This window comes from Diplotaxodon limnothrissa, linkage group LG16, assembly GCF_057381915.1.
Source record: "Diplotaxodon limnothrissa isolate DT_005_m linkage group LG16, D_limnothrissa_male_GT1.1, whole genome shotgun sequence".
NCBI lineage: Eukaryota > Metazoa > Chordata > Actinopteri > Cichliformes > Cichlidae > Diplotaxodon > Diplotaxodon limnothrissa.
Window position 1 is genome coordinate 3,415,617 of NC_140611.1, and position 18,794 is coordinate 3,434,410.

General features: G+C 42.2%; 2 protein-coding genes across 2 annotated transcripts in view; both read right to left on the bottom strand.

The window, feature by feature from the left end:
- The window catches only part of ttn.2 (titin, tandem duplicate 2), a 219,954-nt gene extending 207,987 nt beyond the window's left edge, over positions 1 to 11,967 (bottom strand). The window contains exons 1-8 of the mRNA XM_085373731.1: positions 11,711 to 11,967; positions 5,926 to 6,029; positions 5,650 to 5,853; positions 4,413 to 4,700; positions 4,163 to 4,242; positions 3,704 to 3,915; positions 3,544 to 3,619; positions 2,793 to 2,948 (exon numbers count right to left, since the gene is read on the bottom strand). Of these exons, the coding sequence (XP_085229857.1) occupies positions 2,793 to 2,948; positions 3,544 to 3,619; positions 3,704 to 3,915; positions 4,163 to 4,242; positions 4,413 to 4,700; positions 5,650 to 5,853; positions 5,926 to 6,016 (1,107 nt within the window). The 5' untranslated portion in view covers positions 6,017 to 6,029; positions 11,711 to 11,967. The remainder of the gene's footprint in view (positions 1 to 2,792; positions 2,949 to 3,543; positions 3,620 to 3,703; positions 3,916 to 4,162; positions 4,243 to 4,412; positions 4,701 to 5,649; positions 5,854 to 5,925; positions 6,030 to 11,710) is intronic.
- On the bottom strand, positions 6 to 2,785 carry LOC146615572 (uncharacterized). The gene is made up of 3 exons (XM_085373734.1): positions 1,259 to 2,785; positions 1,054 to 1,167; positions 6 to 537 (listed from the first exon to the last, which is right to left on the bottom strand). The coding sequence occupies exons 1-3, from the start codon at positions 1,586 to 1,588 to the stop codon at positions 208 to 210; spliced, it is 774 nt and encodes a 257-aa protein (XP_085229860.1). The 5' UTR covers positions 1,589 to 2,785; the 3' UTR covers positions 6 to 207.
- Positions 11,968 to 18,794: the final 6,827 nt, after the last annotated feature.

An 18,794-nucleotide genomic window follows, 5' to 3' on the forward strand; every position in this document is an offset into this window, starting at 1 on the left:
GCAGAAACCAACAAGACAACTTAAAAAATTGTCCCCCAAAAAACAAAGTATGGGGTTCTGTTAGAATAAAGGGAGAAAACAGGTTAGAGTAGACAAAAAACCATATAAAGAGGACAGAGGGATGAAGGTGAAGCAGCAAAGACAGGAATAAGAGGAGGAGGATTCTTCATGAGGCAGGTGAAAGGCAGCATATCAGTTGCTGCTGCGTTAAGATAGGTAGAAGAACTCAGGTGAACATCCACACAGGATTAAGTTGAGGAACGATAGGAATGATAGCAGTGAGGACATCAGACCAACCTGAGGCTCCCATTCCTCAAATTCTTCCTCACTAAACGCATAAGCGCCTCTGCTGTCAAGTTGAGTCTTATATCGCACATCTCTGAACGGTGGTGGGAAGGGCTCAGGTATCACATGAACCTCCACCGCCGCCTGTCGAGACGGACTGGGAGATTTGACTGGCTTGATGATCTTTCTGGGGGTTGAAGGGGAGGATAGCTCTTTGTGCAGTGTAGCGATGGCAGAGCCAGCAAGGGACACCTGATCAGCCAATGAGAACAGCATTAACCATCACACACAGATAGTGAGTCCAAATTCTGCTGGGGATTAGTGAGCAAGAGACACTGAAGCTAAACAGGAAATCTAAACCAGCTAAAAACGGACTAAAACTGAAACAGGTTGAGAAACAGCAACTGTTTCTTTGCTGTGACTGATTCAATCCGTGAGGTGGGATTATCTGATGATAGCTGATTTAGATGGTTTTTCCACGAGGTGACTGCTTCATCTATTCTACAGACTACTACTCTGAACCAAAACACAAAGTCATATCTAAGAAAAAAAAACAGTGTTACTATTGCTGTTATATAATAACCACAAACTATAGCTAGTGGATGTTATGATGGGGTAGTCCTCAAAAGAAACAAATGCTGTGGTAGGATGGATGATACTGTGAGGACGGGATCAACGGGGATTAGACTGAAGGAAAACTGTATGTTAAGATGTTCACATTCAAATGAAGGTTTTGGGACGACGATGGCCTCAAGCTGTTCTTCTTACCTCATGTCTAGGTTCATGTTTAGGAACAGAAACTTTAGAAACTGTGAAATGTGGAACTGGGGGCTGGACGACACCAGTGTCCACACAGGAGAAGATTTCTGTTGTTCTCTGAATCTGGAGTAATCAACAGAGTGTGTTAGGATAGTTGATGCTCCATATCATTAAAATGAGACGTAAGTAACTGAATTCAGGGAACTCGTCCAACCTGAGAGACCTGGACTCTGTGCTGCTCTGCAGACACAGCAGGCTCAGTAGGAAGTGTTTTTGTTGCAATAACTTGTTTCTCTGCAGTTGCTGCCGCCTGTTGCTTTATCCTCAACTCCACATCCTCCTCTTCCTCTTTCCGAACACCCTCCCCATGCACAGGCTTGAGGACACGAGCAAGGTCAACAGCGGCCACCACTGTAGCCACTGCCTCAGCCTTTTTTTCTCCCTCATCCTGAAGACACAACAAGCAGCACACACATCTCAGAGAAGACAATGCTCCACCAAAAGCCTTAAGGACTGAAAAAAACACGACAAATAAAGCATCCATAAAGTCACGCAACACAGAAGTGAAATATCACGCAGTCTTCTATCCAAGATTCACAACTTGAGGTTCAGTATCTTGTCCAAGGATACTTGGCATGCAGATCGGAGCAGCCATGGATCAACTCATCATCCTTCCAGTTATTAGATGAGCTGCTCTACCATCCTGATCTGCAGTCACCTGATGAATTAAATGCATAAGGTGGCTGTGGGAAGACACAAACCCAGGGCACTGTCGCAGGAACTCGAGCCCTCAGTATGTGGGTCATTTTCTCAACAATGTGACCAAACACTCTCTCTTTATCCTGAGCCAAAAACTTCTTATCTAAATGATGCAGTGCTGGCTATTTTAATAATTGTGATTTGTACAGCACTTTGTGATTTTTTTGCCTGTAAAAAGTGCTCTATAAATAAACTTTTCTTATTTACTAGAATGTCAATAAACCTGCTGTGTATGGTTAAAATGGGACCTTCCTTTTTTCTCTTATCATTGCTGACTAGTGCAGCGCACTAGTGCAGTATATATGTGTGTGAATGTGTGGATGACTGAATGTGGTGTAAAGCACTTTGGGGTCCTTAGGGACTAAGTAAAGCACAAATACAGGCCATTTACCATTTATGCCTACAAACTCAATTCTAAAAGATCTCACAGAAACGTCTTGTTTGCAAACTGATTTAGAATTTTTCAGCCACACCTTCTTAAAAAGAGCTTTGTTTTTTCTTTGGATTGAACATACATTTTTCAAAACTGACCCTTTTGCTGCCCAGAGCTTGATTGTTACTGATATTATCTCTATGATGAGTTCAATTCGATAAATATGATTTTAAGGTTATGAGTGAATTCAAAACAGTAACAATGTCCTGAAGGAAGACTGGGTCAAAATGACAAAGAGTCACACTCTGGCAAACAGGATAATCACATTAGAAGCCACAGCTAATAACCAAGAAAGGACAACGTTGCATTAAAAGAAAAGAAAAGAAAAGAAGACAGAAAGAACAGAAAATAAATGCATGTTCACTTTACATCCAATACATCGGCACAGCTGGGCCAACATGTTCACAACATAAAAGTTAGTGATGTCAGTTTAAAAAGCAAAATTAAAAACAGAGTATTTGTCCGTGTTCATTCTGCAGTCACAAACAAAACGCATGTCAGGTTGGATGTACTGATTGAGTTGAGTTAACCAGCATGCAGGCTGTACCACTCTCACCTCTCTGGTGGCAGCCACCTGCTGCTCCCAGTGCTTCTCCATGTGAAGCTGAGTGGTGCTGCTGACAGCGGTCATGCTTGCCATGCTGGTATAGCTCGCCTCAGTCGCGTAGTCTCCCTGTTTCCAGGGCGGCAGAACCTCTGCAGAGGTAGATACCTGCAAGTAGTCGATTGAGGTTACGCTTTATCTAACACACGTTCAAAAAATGAAGGTCTGCAGATTTTAACAGCAGTTGTTGTGTGTGTGCTTCGAGAGACAGATCAAAGCCACTTTATGAACCAGTTTTCAAACTTTATTCATTGTGTTTTATTTTTCCTCTGTATCCTGATGTTACATGTGATCTCCTGCAGATTTTCATGTTGCCTCTAAAAATTGTTATCACTATTGCCAAATGCTGTAATTTCAGTTACATCATATATACATATATACTTTCTAACAGTAACTTACACCCTGCATCTCTGCAGGAAGACAAGAACAACAATACCAGAGAAAACAGGACTGTTCCATCAGTGATCAATAATATTTGTACAAAAACTAGCTGGTATTCAAAATCAGAGTCACTAATTGTGTTGCTACCCCACACCTGAAGATGGCACTAATACAGTTAAATACATGGAATATGCAGCGTTTCATGTTTTTTTTGGTATTTGCTGATGAGCAAACTGAAAAGCCAAACAAACCGAGGCATGTACACTAAGTCACTGTTACAGCATCTTGACAGTGAAAGTGGACTCCAGATAGATGCTCTGACCTGTTTCCTGGTCATGATGGGAGACTTGACTGGTCGGATGGGAGAAACAGACAGTTTGGTGGATGGAGACACTGGTCTGTAGACGACAACACGTAGATCAGTCAGTTCATGTAGTCAATTTAGATGACCACCTGCCTTCACTGAGATCACATTTGCATACCTGACAGGTGTCGGTGTTGGCCCTTTCACATGTCTGACAGGCGAAGGGGACTGCTGACGTCCTGCCGTCACCTTGGAAACATAGGACGGCGGGGACTTGGAGGTCGGCTTTGGAGGAACCCGTGGGGGGGTTTTGTGAGCCAAATGCTGAGTGATCATTCCTTCTCCTACATGGATCTCCCTCTTAGTGGAGGCCTGGAAACTAGTCTCCACCTTCAAAAGGGGAACATTTTATATTTACTAAGAAATGAGATATGAACATGACCTTTAAACATTAATTCCACACTCTGTTTCTTTTTCATGCATTTTTTTTAGCAGTACTGTCACCATAACATGACAATCAGGCAGAAGTACCTGAATAATACTGGGAAAAGAAATATTTACTATTTAAGAACTATGCTTTCTACTTTAATCAACTTAAACTCAGATAATTGTTCCCTAGAACACTTGGTTATCTCACCCTCTGTACTCTGCTCTGGGAAGCCGATATTTGGGATGTGGAAACAGTCTTCAGTTTCTTAGCTGGCACAGCTTCCTCACCTGCAACAACAATAAGAATGAAAGTTTAGGTTGATTAATTATGGTAAATTATCATTTAACACATATTAAAAACTGGAGTATTCAATTATTATGAGGATTATGCGTGTCCACATAAAATATTTTGACCAAACTTGACATATTTGAAGAATTAATTAAACTGTGGTGCTTACCCTGAACTAGCAATTCGGCAGTGGAGGTGGCCCGTCCGCTGTTGTTGGTGGCAGTCACAGAATATGTCCCAGAGTCCTCTGGGAAGGCTTCAGCGATCAACAAAGTATACAGGTCTCCATCTTGGAGGATCCTGAAGTCGGCCGAGCTCTGAATCTCGGCCCCTTCTCTGTAGAACTTCACAGCTGGTGTTGGGATTCCTGTCACTCGCACATCCAGCCTCACCTGGCTGCCTTGTCTCACTGTTAAACTCTGAAGTCTTTGAAGGAAATTTGGAGGCGCCGTCTCCACTGCAGAGATAGAAGATTAGCTTGATTTTAATGCTGACCTGCCCTTACCAAGCAGTAACCTAACTAAAAGCACCAAAGACTAATAAACAAAAATGAAGAGTTCTAATCTGGTAACTGCAGTTTACATCCATTTCTGTGCAGATAACAAATCTGCTATAACGACGTGATGCTGTCGTGTCAGTGTGGACCAAAAACACCTGCTATCTCATGAAAAACTGAAAAATGGAAAGAAATTGAACCAGCCTGGTACCAGAAGTGTCTCTGTGTACATAATAAAATGAGTCCTGATGTCTTTTATATTATCGTTAATAAATTAAAATCAACGATTCAGACCTCAGTGGGTTTAAGTTTGTTAATAACTTTATGCAATGATGTGCTGCAACAGCTGCATCTATGCTGAGTTTATCACTGGATTAAGTTACACGACCCCCCCCCTGTTAAAGACCAGCAGGATACATTTAGACTGGCACTAACCCACAGAGAGTTTGAGGATCTCATCTAAGATTCACTTTACTGTAGCGTATAGCAACATTAATGATTTGTTTTTGGATGTATTTGTGCCTCTGTTGCTTTTGATGGTATTCCTTTATAATACTGCCATGCTGATACAGCAACGAGCAAGCAGGCAAACTGCAAACTGATAATGGAGATGATGGAGATTTGTACTAGAAAGGTAACGTATAAGAAATGAATGACTTAAATCACGTTGTTCTTGGGCTTTTGCATTTCCACGGTTTTAGAAAACTTGGCCTGTCGGACCTTGAGGTTGAGGTCTGAGAGCAAACCATTCTTTCACGAATGTTTGTAGAAGCAGCCTGAATGCTATAGGAGCCAGTGACTATGTAAGTGATTGGAACGCCTGAATTCAGTGATTTGAATGGGAAAATACTTCAGTGTATTTTTCCTGTGTTTTCCCAGGTCACCGGTGTCCCAGCCTCCCTGCTCTCACCTGTAACGAGGAGTTCAGCGGTGCTTGTGGCTTGTCCAGCTCCGTTCGTGGCTCTAACAGAAAACCTTCCGCTGTGTGCAGCCGTCACAGCAGGAATCCTCAGAACAGCGCGGCCATCGCTGAACAAGATCTGTATACCTGGCAGAGTGGTGGTGGAAAGAACCTGGCCATCGCGGAACCAGCTCACCTCGGGAACTGGAGAACCTGTGGACGACAGAACAGTCACAAATGGTCGGGTTCAACATGTGAGTCGGTTCAGTCTGGAAGCTGTCTTACCACTAATTTGAGCCTCAAACGTCGCGGCACTACCCTCAAGTGCCACGACGCTCTGTAGCGGCTGTGTGAATGTCGGTGCTTGTGTTGACATGTTGGCTGGCACCCTACACACAAATAAGACAAAGACACAGTCAGTGGACACGTCAAACAACATCAACAAATTAGTGCAGCATAAAATGAAACGTCCTTTCAAAGAATTGTTGGCATTACCCGGCAGCACATATCAGTATCACTCCACATCATGCTCGGAAGTGGACATCAGGAGTCAGTCCAGAGAGATAATAAGGTCTACTCTATAAGACTGCTCCAGTTCTAACTATTGTTGTGAGACCTTTGTTTTTAGCTTTTTACAGTTTGGGAGAAAATTAAGGAGTCGTCTTTAACCCTGTAAGACCCAACCCATCAAAAAATAGCCAGCCATGTTTATTAACCCTCATAAACAAAATCCACAAGTGTATTTATTTTTTGCCAAATCATGTTGTGTATGATATATTTTGTTCTATATTTATTATATATTTTTATCGCATGTCATATATTGGGTGTTTTTGGCAACTTTTTGGTAACAACAATGTTAGACAAAAAAAAGAGTTTTGTCCGTAACATTTTGAAATTATGGCAAGTATTGATCATGCTGATGAGATCGAGGTCTCAGAAACTCATTATAGGGTTAAGACTTGAGATTTTCTTAGTTTAACTCACGAGTCCAGATGATTTTTAGAAATAGGCTCTAACTATTTTTGTTTATAGACATAATTCATGGTTTTTACCTTTTTATTGAATTGTCCACAGAGACAGGGCTGTAAAGCACAAATCTAAAGCTAACTTTACCTTTACATTGGAAACAGCAACAAAGGGAGATGACTTTGGGTTTTTTCATGCTGTCAGTCAAACCAGCACGACTTCAGACAAGCTGTCTCTTCCAAAGTTAGTAAGATGGCTTTTACTTCAGTTTGGACATCTCAAAGGGAATCACCACTGCAGCAGAGTTTTACCCAATAATGCAGTGACAGGAGTAATACTGTAACCTTCACATATGAGTCCTATGAGTTTAAGGTGCATTGTGGGTAATATAGGTGATATGAAGAAAGACACATTTGGATGTGCAGAACAACGTTACAAGCATTACGTTCGTCTATAACAGTGGTTCTCAACCCGGGGTCGATCGAACCCTAGGGGTTCGGTGAGTCGATCCCAGGGGTTCGGCAGAGCCTCCACCGTGACATGCACGGCTCATTTTGTGCACCAATAAAAAACATATCTATGTCTTGAATTTGAAAAAAATCACATTTTATTTTTCACTAAAGAGGGGTTCAGTGAATGCGCACATGAAACTGGTGGGGTTCGTTACCTCCAACAAGGTTAAAAACCACTGGTCTATAATCTGAGTGAAAAATATATTTCAGGATGAACCTTTGCATATTCTGTACCAAATACATGTCTTTATATTTCTTATCTGCAAAAATGAAGACATCTTCCTGTGTTTAGGTAACGACCACAGATGAATTAGATCATCTCCACTCAGAATGTCATACAGAGTTTGCCCATCAGACAGTACACAGATACACAGCATCAGTTTTTAAATATTCAGATGTGACCACAACAAATATCTTTCAGCACTCTATGAAACTACACTATCTTTGTCTTCATTAAACTGCATCAAATATCCCACTGCTGCTCACTCCAGTAAATAAAACATATGTAAAAACACAAACAGCTGCATCTGAGGCTCTGTAGATGTTGTGTCCACAGCTTCTCTTTGATGGTTAGTGCGCTGACAGGAACTCTGCTGAGTTTATTTTAGGAGCGACATCCCCAGATGTAGTCCAGGCTCCTCAGAGTCTGGCTGATAAACCACTAGCTGATCAGGCAGATCAGAACACCAGCTTAAAACTGGGAAACTGCTCTCAGGTTTCAGTTCGTTCAGTAGACTGGGCTGTGATTTTATGATAGTTTGCTTTTCCTCAGGGTTTTTATCTAATAATTGAACTTTTTTGTAAAAAATGAAATTGTAAAATTTTACATGTTTACTTTACATATTCTTAAAGGAAAGCCACAGCAGTCGCCTCAAGGTGTTATATAGTGTGAGGCAAAGACCCTTTAATAGCAGTAAAGGCTGTATTTTACAAATGTGACTCTAGCCATTGCTATCAGCCACTTGCATTAACAGGAAGTTTGAAATGAGAAGTTTCTTAGTGCCACTTTCAGATTAATAAAGGCATCTTCCAGCCCACAGTCACAGGCATTATGTCTGAGTTCATGTTTGTAAGGGTGGCTAGCTCACTTAGCATTGCTTCGTCTTGGATTCTCATTCACGAGTGGTGGGAGAGTGGAAGCAAAACAGCTGCTGGTAGTCACCAAACGAATACTGTTGCTGATGCCTGCATTGGAAATGAACTTCTAAACTTCCCGGGCTCAAAAGGAGCCAAATTAGGCAGCTGTTACGTATGACTGCATCCTGCACGTTTCTCAGGTTTATGTCCAACCAGTGGGAAACCCAGCTGGGGGCACCAAGGGGGGCTGGTGCCAATCCCTGGACGGATCACTGCCAACAAAGAGACAAGCAGCAGTTCACACTCTTCCATGATCTTATACTTATTTCCTGAACACGTTTGCTCCAGTCTGAGAATCTTGAGCTGCTTCTGCTCAGCTGTGCTGAGAATCATTAAAGTGATGGTTGGGACCTTCAGTCAACCAATCAATTACCTATTTTAAGTGATATCGACTTTAATAGCAGGAAATTAACTAGGCAACCCCCCTCCCCCACACACACATATTTTTCAAGTAACCTATATTTGACAACAGCATAATAAAACTGAAAATTCTGTTTTTGCTGAGCCACCCCCCATGTGGCCACCCCTACGGAAAAACTCTGCAGGTGCCCCTGAACCAGGCTAGTCCCGGATCACGGCAGAAAGTTTAGGAAAAGCACTGAAACTACAGAAACTACAGAGAAAGTGTTTTTCACAGCACCACTCATCAGTCAAATATTACTCTGCTGCTTTAGGAGTGCCTCAGTATCCTTCTGAAGAAGCTAGTAGAAAGAAAAAGTCACACTTACACGAACAACATGGTAAGAATTACATTTGTTTGTCTAACCTGGCTGAATACATTTCCTATTTGAGCTTAATTTTCTTCACATTAATTATAATTAATTCTGTTTCAGGCAACATCAGAAGATGAACGTCAACGATGTGCTTTATATTATTTAGAAACTGTTCACACTATTTAATGAACTGTCAATAAATCAGTAGACTGGAGTCAGCGAGGGCAGTGAAACTTGACCTAGTTTGATTGATCAGCGACATTCCCGTCACACAGGAATTTGTCCCACTGCCTGAAGGGAAAACTTATGGATTTTGTTTGTCTTTATCAGTGTTTCATTCGTTATCAGCAGCATTCACTGGCACTGCTAAGCTCTGCCGGGCGTCTTACTGGCCCTTTTTGGTGAAACTGGCTCTGACTGGTCTTGACTGGCACTGGAGTCCTCCTGGATCTGGTCCAGGCCACCTGAGAGTTTTGTCAACTTTACAATGCACAAAGACTGACAGCTGTTGCTGTTGGAGGCATGAAATAACTCCCACTCTGGTTATTAAGGTAATTCAGCTTCAACTTAGCAACTTCAACAGTTGCTGAACTGCAGAGCTGCTTCAGTGACAGACTGCTGCATCCTCGATGCATGAAGGAGCGTTTCTGCAGGTCCTTCCTCCCTGCAGCTGTCAGACTGCACGATCAGAACTGCTCCCAACAAACACAGATGTTTACGTCAGCGCTGTAACTGCACTATCTTATCAACCGGTTCACATTATAACCTGGTTTGCCTCTTATCTGTATTTAATTTTATTTTATTTAATAACGGTACAGCAATCTGTTTTTGGTAACCACTGTCCTCGATGTAAATATGTAAGAAAAACTGTGTATGTTTCTGTCCTGTGTACTGTTTGTTGTATATGTGTCTTTCTGGCTGCTGTTACACCCAAATTTCCCCTTGTGGGAAAATTAAAGGATTATTCTATTCTATTCTATTCTGTTCTATTCTATTCTATTCTATTCTAACTAGTCGAAAATCTCAAGAAAACAAAAAATGGTGAGCTTCAAATCAGAAAATAAAGAATCATTTCAACATAAAGACATCAATAATTTTATTTGAGATGTTATGATGTGTGGAATTATCTTATTGCCGTAACCATGGAGCTAAAATTCTTAATCTCACTTTGTAAGGAGAATGGGCCATTAATAGAATTAATTTTTAAATGTTTATCTATTTATTTTTTATTTAATTTCATTTCCAATTGTAAAGTTTCATTTGTTTCCTTCACGCTAAAGATGAACATTCGAATATCTGACAGTTCATTCTAATTAATCGGATCTTTTGAATACCATAAAATTTACTCTCCATCCAGAGAATCACAATGTTAATATTTATTATTTTAATAACCACATTAATAATATTATATATAAAATCATATATGTCATCATCATAAAACAGTATATATATTTTATTATTTTAATTTTTTTATTTAAAATTAGTAAATAATTAACAATTTATATTAATCATTGTGTAATAAATAACAAAAAGGACTATCATAAGCCCCTAAAAACATTATGTGAATAAAAACATAAAGACATATATTTTTTACTTTTAAATGATTAACATGAGTTTTTCAACATTTTTAAACCTCTTAAGAAACATGTTCTCATCTTTATATCATGTGGAGTAATAATATCATAACAGTTATGATGTGGGACCTACTGAACAATAACAGCATGATATAGCTAAACAGATGAAATGAAACACTGAACATGCACATGATGCACATGATGTCACAGTTCAGAAACTGAGCCCGAGGCAAAGCAAGGGGAGCGTTTATAACACATTAGTTACACTCTCACCCCTCCAGAGTTCAGACTGTTTGGACTGAAACGTTCGTTTGCTGCTCAATTATAATAAGCATAAAAGCAATAATAATGTAAACAATGAATTATTATTATTTTGCAATCATTTCAGCTTTAGAAGCAGAAATAAGATGACTTGCTAATAATTCTTAGGATTATTACGTTTTCTGTGAAACCTGAGTCCTGCTTTCTATTTAACTTTATTCATTTGTATTCATATTATATGCTTTTTATAAACAGTTAAAATAAATTACTTTCCAAAGTAAATATATTTAATGCAACAACAAAACACTTAACTCAGATTTTATGTACTTTTTAAGATTGCAAATCAATGTTCTTGGGCTGTTTCGTTATAGGACACGTCTGGAAACATCTTAAAAGCAATGACAGCGTAAATGAGCCAAATGCAAGAACCTCCACTTGAAAAATAAAACACAAGCTCAAAACATTATATTAACTAAATGATATTAAATTTATTGTAAATACATTTAATAAAACTAAAATACAAACTCGGCTCAGCTGTTGACTATTCTCAAATCTAAAATAAAAGCTTCCTTGAAGTGTTGCTGCAGTCAGTCACCACCACCCCGTGCCTGGGGGTTGGGCGCTAAAGCCAACGACTAAAAATATCACCACCTCCAACCCAACACATCTCAGTTTGATTGACAGGCACCATGTGGCACATATCTGGAGGGGCAACTGATAGCCCTGCTGCTGATTCCCTTAAAAAGCCATCAGCCACTCAGCTGGGATCCAATCTGATGTTCTCAGCGGCTATTCTGGGATGCCCTGCTCTAACCTTCAGCTAAAAAAATATAAAAAGATCACTTTGTCTGGTTCTCCGTTGGAGCTCATTATTCACAACAGTTTAAAAAACTTTAAAGACACTTACTTGTCTGGACAAGGATGCCTGGGAAGCCCAGATTTGGGCGCTCAGCAGGAAATCTAAAATCTTTATCCAGAAAACGGAGTCAGAAAATCCAAAAGGGGAACAGTTGAGCCTCAAAGGAACCCCAAAGAAAAAAACAAAACTACAGGCCTACGCCGCCGTGTAGTTTTGTAGTTTTCCTCGTAACAGCAGTCCCTCCAGCCGAGGCGTCCAGGCTGGGAACGCTGACTCTGCTCAGGGCAGCTGGTCGGCCGAGTGAGGCCTTTATACTGCTGTGACATCACACAGGGCACCACATGACATTGGTCAGCTCTGTACAGCAATGCAGGGGATTGTGGGAGGAAAGGCAGACATTTTGTGCAACTCGTCACACCTGTCAGCTGCTTTACTCAAGGCAGCCTCTTCCTCACTGTATGTGCTTCAAAGAATCAGGAGATTTGTTTGAAAGTTGAAGTGTTACAAAAGTCATCGATAAACTCAATCTGATCATCTGATCAATGCCAACCTTCCACGTTTCTCTGCAGATAGGGTGGGGGCTCATCTGATGGTGACTCAGTAGTATAATACAACGTTTGCTCTTTTATCTCTCGCTAACAAACACCTGGATGTTGATTTTTCTTATCACTATGTGAATGCATTAATGTACTCCACAATCAGTTGAAGAGGCTTTTCAAATGTATTGTATTGATTTTATCTTTGATGTTAAGAATCTCCACCTGCCTAATAGAGTTATTAACCTGGTGTTAAAACTGAGTCTAAAACCTGCTAACGACTAGGATCACAGAGTGAATTTCTTCTTTTTTGTTTCTCATAAGTGAAAGTGAAAATGGTCCGAGTGCGAAGATGCAGATTAGGCTGAAGGGACAGACGACTTTACAAACTAAGAAAAAACTGACTTAAGTAAGTTAGTTGTACAAGTAAACTTGCCAGGTTACTATTGGCAATATTGGCGATTGTTGAGACTTGTGTATTGATTGTTAGCTGTCTGAAAATAATATTTAGTACATGTAGATCAGCGGTCCCCAACCTTTTTTGCACCACGGACCGGTTTATGCACGACGGATAAATACAACAAAATAAAACTAGTACCGGTACCGAAAAAAGTAGATTTATTCATAACACACGTGAAAAGACCCAGGAAAACCGAGTTAACGATAAAAACGATAACAAAATAACACTAACAACCGATAAAAACCCTGAAAACCATACATTTCACACCCGAGCCTCAACTCTCGCGGCCCGGTACCAAACGACTCACTGACCGGTACCGGTCTGTGGCCCGGGGGTTGGGGACCGCTGATGTAGATGATTCCTCCTCTAAAAAAACCTCAAACAAAAAAATAAGTCATTTGTAAAAAATAGCAAACATGCAAACCACAAAGTCAGTCCTATCCACTCTTAGGTCTAGAGTAAATAACTGATTTATTGTCATTTTTAATGTGGATCCAGAGCCTCCTTTGTTGAATCTGGTAGAGCTTCGGACTACGTCCAACATTTTACTGAAAGTTCTGCAAGTAAGAAACAAGAGGTAGAATCAAAATACTGTTGACAAGTTGTAACACTGTTTTGTATCTTTTATTTAGTACTGTGCAATTTTCATCCAGTATCAAACACACTCTTGACATTCTATCACTACACGGCAAGTTCTTGTTACATTTCTCTATAGCTCACCACTTTATATACAGGGAGTGCAGAATTATTAGGCAAATGAGTATTTTGTCCACATCATCCTCTTCATGCATGTTGTCTTACTCCAAGCTGTATAGGCTCGAAAGCCTACTACCAATTAAGCATATTAGGTGATGATACAAAATGGCGCCGGTGAGGTCGGCTGCCGTGCTGGATGCTCTGCCCTAACTTCTCCACTTTTTGCAGTTTTTCGTCACTTTTTGCTATATCTGCGATAATCTTGCATGGGCATCATGCAAAACACATAAATCCGCTACAGTAGAGACACTTTGGTTTCTATTGGTCTGCAGTACACGAACATTTCACCATGTTTAACTCCGGACCCAACCTGGCCAAAGGAGATCCTGAGAGAGAACAAAGGACGCGACCCTAAGCGACGGCCTCGAGGTAAAAGAGCCGGCATCAGGAACAGGCTACGGGCTCGCGCACACCGCGCACCCATGCCCAGTATCCTGCTAGCCAATATTCAATCCATCGAGAACAAGCTTGATGACCTCAAAGCCAGAATCAAGTTCCAGAGAGACATTCGGGACTGCAACCTCCTCTGCTTCACTGAGACTTGGCTGAACCCAGCGATACCAGACCACGCCGTGCAGCCGACGGGGTTCTTTTCGGTTTACCGCATGGACAGGACAATGGAGTCGGGGAAGAAAAGAGGTGGTGGAGTGTGTTTGATGGTGAACAACAGATGGTGCAACAGCACAAACATCTCCCCACTCACACGCTCTTGCTCGCCCAATCTGGAGCTTTTGATCGTTAAGTGTCGCCCTTTCTATCTCCCTCGGGAATTCACTGCGGTCATTGCCTGCACTGTTTACATTCCGCCTCACGCGGACTCGGACACTGCCTTATGTGAGCTACATGAGGCTCTCACACATCAACAAACACTTCACCGAGATGCCGCACTCATTGTTATGGGAGATTTTAACAGAGTGAATCTCAAACGGACATTTCACAACCTTCACCAGCACATCAACTGCCCCACCCGGGGCACGAGGACATTAGACCACTGCTACACCCCGTTCAAGAACTGTTACAAGGCTCAGCCCCTGCCGGCATTTGGAAATAGGACCATTCCGCCATCTTCCTCATGCCTGCTTACAAACAAAGGCTAAAGCAGCAACCACCAATCAGGAGGGAGGTCACTCGCTGGACGGACCAATCGGTGGCCGCGCTGCAGGACGCACTGGATGACGCAGACTGGGACATGTTTCGGCGCAGCTCTGATGACATCAACATGTTTACGGAAGCGGTTGTGGGATTTATCGGGAAACTAGCGGACGACACAGCAGAAAGAACTATCATCCGAACGTTTCCCAACCAGAAGCCGTGGGTGGATAAAAACATCCGCGACGCTCTGAGATCACGCACCGATGCCTACAATGAAGGGCTTGTCTCCGGTAATATGGACCTATACAAGGCTGCGTCCTACAACGTGCGCAGCGTGGTCCGAAAGGCAAAGCGGAGCTACGGGGAAAAACTAGAGTCACAGCTACGACAGTGCGACTCTAGGAGCCTGTGGAAAGGACTGCGGACTATAACGGACTATAAACGACCAGCTTCTTCAATGATGAATGCAGATGCTTCACTGGCTGATGAGCTGAACACGTTTTATGCTCGCTTCGACGCCGCAGCAATTAAAACAACAAACGGCTGCGCGCGCTCGGAGTGCACCAGTGAAGAAAATGCATTCGTCATCACAGAGCATGCCGTGAGGAACACCTTCAGGAGGGTGAACACCAGGAAGGCAGCAGGACCAGATGCAATCCCTGGCCGGGTCCTTAGAGCCTGCGCTGATCAACTAGCGCCGGTGTTCACGGAGATCTTCAACCTCTCCCTGGCCCAAGCTGTGGTTCCCACGTGCTTCAAACGGTCCATTATTGTCCCTGTTCCAAAGAAACAACAGCCCGCTTGCCACAATGACTACCGTCCAGTAGCACTGACTTCAATTGTGATGAAGTGTTTTGAAAGACTGATGAGAGATCACATCACTTCTTCACTTCCTGCCACCATCGACTCACTTCAGTTTGCTTACCGGACTAATCGTTCCACAGACGATGCCATATCTCACCTGCTCCACACATCCCTGAGTCACCTGGACACTGGCAGAGGGAATTATGTTAGGATGCTGTTCGTGGACTACAGTTCAGCATTCAACACAATAATTCCCTCTAAGCTTTTCACCAAGTTGACGGATCTAGGACTCAGCTCATCACTGTGTCAGTGGATCCTCAACTTCCTCACAGACAGACCCCAATCAGTGAGGGTAGGAAAACAAGTCTCCCCCTCCATCTCACTCAGCACTGGAGTGCCTCAGGGCTGTGTTTTAAGCCCCCTGCTGTACTCACTGTACACTTATGACTGTGTAGCCACATCCGACACCACCTCCATTGTCAAGTTTGCTGACGACACTGCTGTTGTGGGCCTGATCTCCGACAACATCGAGACGGCCTACCTGGAGGAGATTAGGAACCTGGAGACCTGGTGCCAGGAGAATAACCTCCTCCTAAACGTCAGCAAGACTAAGGAGCTGATCGTGGACTTCACTACAAAGCAGGCGAGGAATTACAAACCCCTCATCATCAGTGGCACGCCAGTGGACAGAGTGGACAGTTTCCGATACCTGGGTGTCCACATCACTCAGGACCTGTCATGGTCCTGTCACATCAACACCCTGGTTAAGAAAGCCCGTCAGCGTCTCTTCTTCCTCAGAAGACTTAGAGACTTCCATCTGCCACTGAAGGTGCTCAAGAACTTCTACTCCTGCACCATCGAGAGCGTCCTGACGTCAAACATCTGCACCTGGTTTGGGAACAGCACCAAGCAGGACAGACGAGATCTGCAAAGGGTGGTGCGCTCGGCAGAACGCATCATTCAATCAGAGCTCCCTGACCTGCTGTCCATCTACACCAAGCGGTGCAAGTCCAAAGCTAGGAAGATTATGATGGACCTCTCCCATCCCAACAATGGACTCTTCTCACTGTTGAGGTCTGGGAAGCGCTTCCGCTCCCTTAAGGCCAAAACAGAGAGAATGAGGAGGAGCTTCTTCCCCCAGGCTATTCGGGTCCTGAACCAGGTGTAGGACTGGACTCTCCCAAACACGTCACTATAAGACTGGACTCTCACACACGTCACCACACGCACCACCACACATTTCCTATAATCCTATAATTCCTATAATTTATAATCCTTATCTTTATAATCTCTTCTGCTATTTGCACATTCTTTACTGTAAATTCCTAAGTTAATTTGTAAATTTTTGTAGTAAATTGTAAATATTGTAAAACTTTTCTTCTGTCATTTAATGGTCGGGCATTGTACAGCTACAAGCATTTCACCCCCATGTCATACTGTGTATGGTTGTGTGTGTGTGACAAATAAAATTTGAATTTGAATTTGAATTTGATGTGCATCTCTGTAATGAGAAGGGGTGTGGTCTAATGACATCAACACCCTATATCAGGTGTGCATAATTATTAGGCAAATGAGTATTTTGTCCACATCATCCTCTTCATGCATGTTGTCTTACTCCAAGCTGTATAGGCTCGAAAGCCTACTACCAATTAAGCATATTAGGTGATGTGCATCTCTGTAATGAGAAGGGGTGTGGTCTAATGACATCAACACCCTATATCAGGTGTGCATAATTATTAGGCAACGTCCTTTCCTTTGGCAAAATGGGTCAAAAGAAGGACTTGACAGGCTCAGAAAAGTCAAAAATAGTGAGATATCTTGCAGAGGGATGCAGCAGTCTCAAAATTGCAAAGCTTCTGCAGCGTGATCATCGAACAATCGAGCGTTTCATTCAAAATAGTCAACAGGGTCGCAAGAAGCGTGTGGAAAAACCAAGGCGCCAAATAACTGCCCATGAACTGAGAAAAGTCAAGCGTGCAGCTGCCAAGATGCCACTTGCCACCAGTTTGGCCATATTTCAGAGCTGCAACATCACTGGAGTGCCCAAAAGCACAAGGTGTGCAATACTCAGAGACATGGCCAAGGTAAGAAAGGCTGAAAGACGACCACCACTGAACAAGACACACAAGCTGAAACGTCAAGACTGGGCCAAGAAATATCTCAAGACTGGTTTTTCTAAGGTTTTATGGACTGATGACATGAGAGTGAGTCTTGATGGGCCAGATGGATGGGCCCGTGGCTGGATTGGTAAAGGGCAGAGAGCTCCAGTCCGACTCAGACGCCAGCAAGGTGGAGGTGGAGTACTGGTTTGGGCTGGTATCATCAAAGATGAGCTTGTGGGGCCTTTTCAGATTGAGGATGGAGTCAAGCTCAACTCCCAGTCCTACTGCCAGTTTCTGGAAGACACCTTCTTCAAGCAGTGGTACAGGAAGAAGTCTGCATCCTTCAAGAAAAACATGATTTCCATGCAGGACAATGCTCCATCACACGCGTCCAAGTACTCCACAGCGTGGCTGGCAAGAAAGGGTATAAAAGAAGAAAAACTAATGACATGGCCTCCTTGTTCACCTGATCTGAACCCCATTGAGAACCTGTGGTCCATCATCAAATGTGAGATTTACAAGGAGGGAAAACAGTACACCTCTCTGAACAGTGTCTGGGAGGCTGTGGTTGCTGCTGCACGCAATGTTGATGGTGAACAGATCAAAACACTGACAGAATCCATGGATGGCAGGCTTTTGAGTGTCCTTGCAAAGAAAGGTGGCTATATTGGTCGCTGATTTGTTTTTGTTTTGTTTTTGAATGTCAGAAATGTATATTTGTGAATGTGGAGATGTTATATTGGTTTCACTGGTAAAAAGAAATAATTGAAATGGGTATATATTTGTTTTTTGTTAAGTTGCCTAATAATTATGCACAGTAATAGTCACCTGCACACACAGATATCCCCCTAAAATAGCTCAAACTAAAAACAAACTAAAAACTACTTCCAAAAACATTCAGCTTTGATATTAATGAGTTTTTTGGGTTCATTGAGAACATGGTTGTTGTTCAATAATAAAATTATTCCTCAAAAATACAACTTGCCTAATAATTCTGCACTCCCTGTATACTTAGGTACCAACTCAGCATTGTTTAAACATTTCTGTGTTTTTCTTGCATCATGATGAAATCATACTGAATTACCTGCTGCAGGTTTTCTGCAAGTCATTCACCAAAGGGTCACGAGGTCACAAGTGCAGTCTGTGAGCATATTTTCCTTTGGTTCTTTCAATTTCATTGTAGGTCTTTTTTTGCTTGTCCAACATTTTTACTAACACTTCCCTAATTTTTCTTGCCCGAGTCCTGCACCTTTCTATCAGTCTTTATTTATTTTTTATTTTTCTAGTAAAAGATCAAACATTTTAATGGCTACAAGAAGGAAGAAATAAAAATGTGTGTGGCAGGTTGTGGTTCTGTTGGTTACTGCCCAAGAAACTCCAAG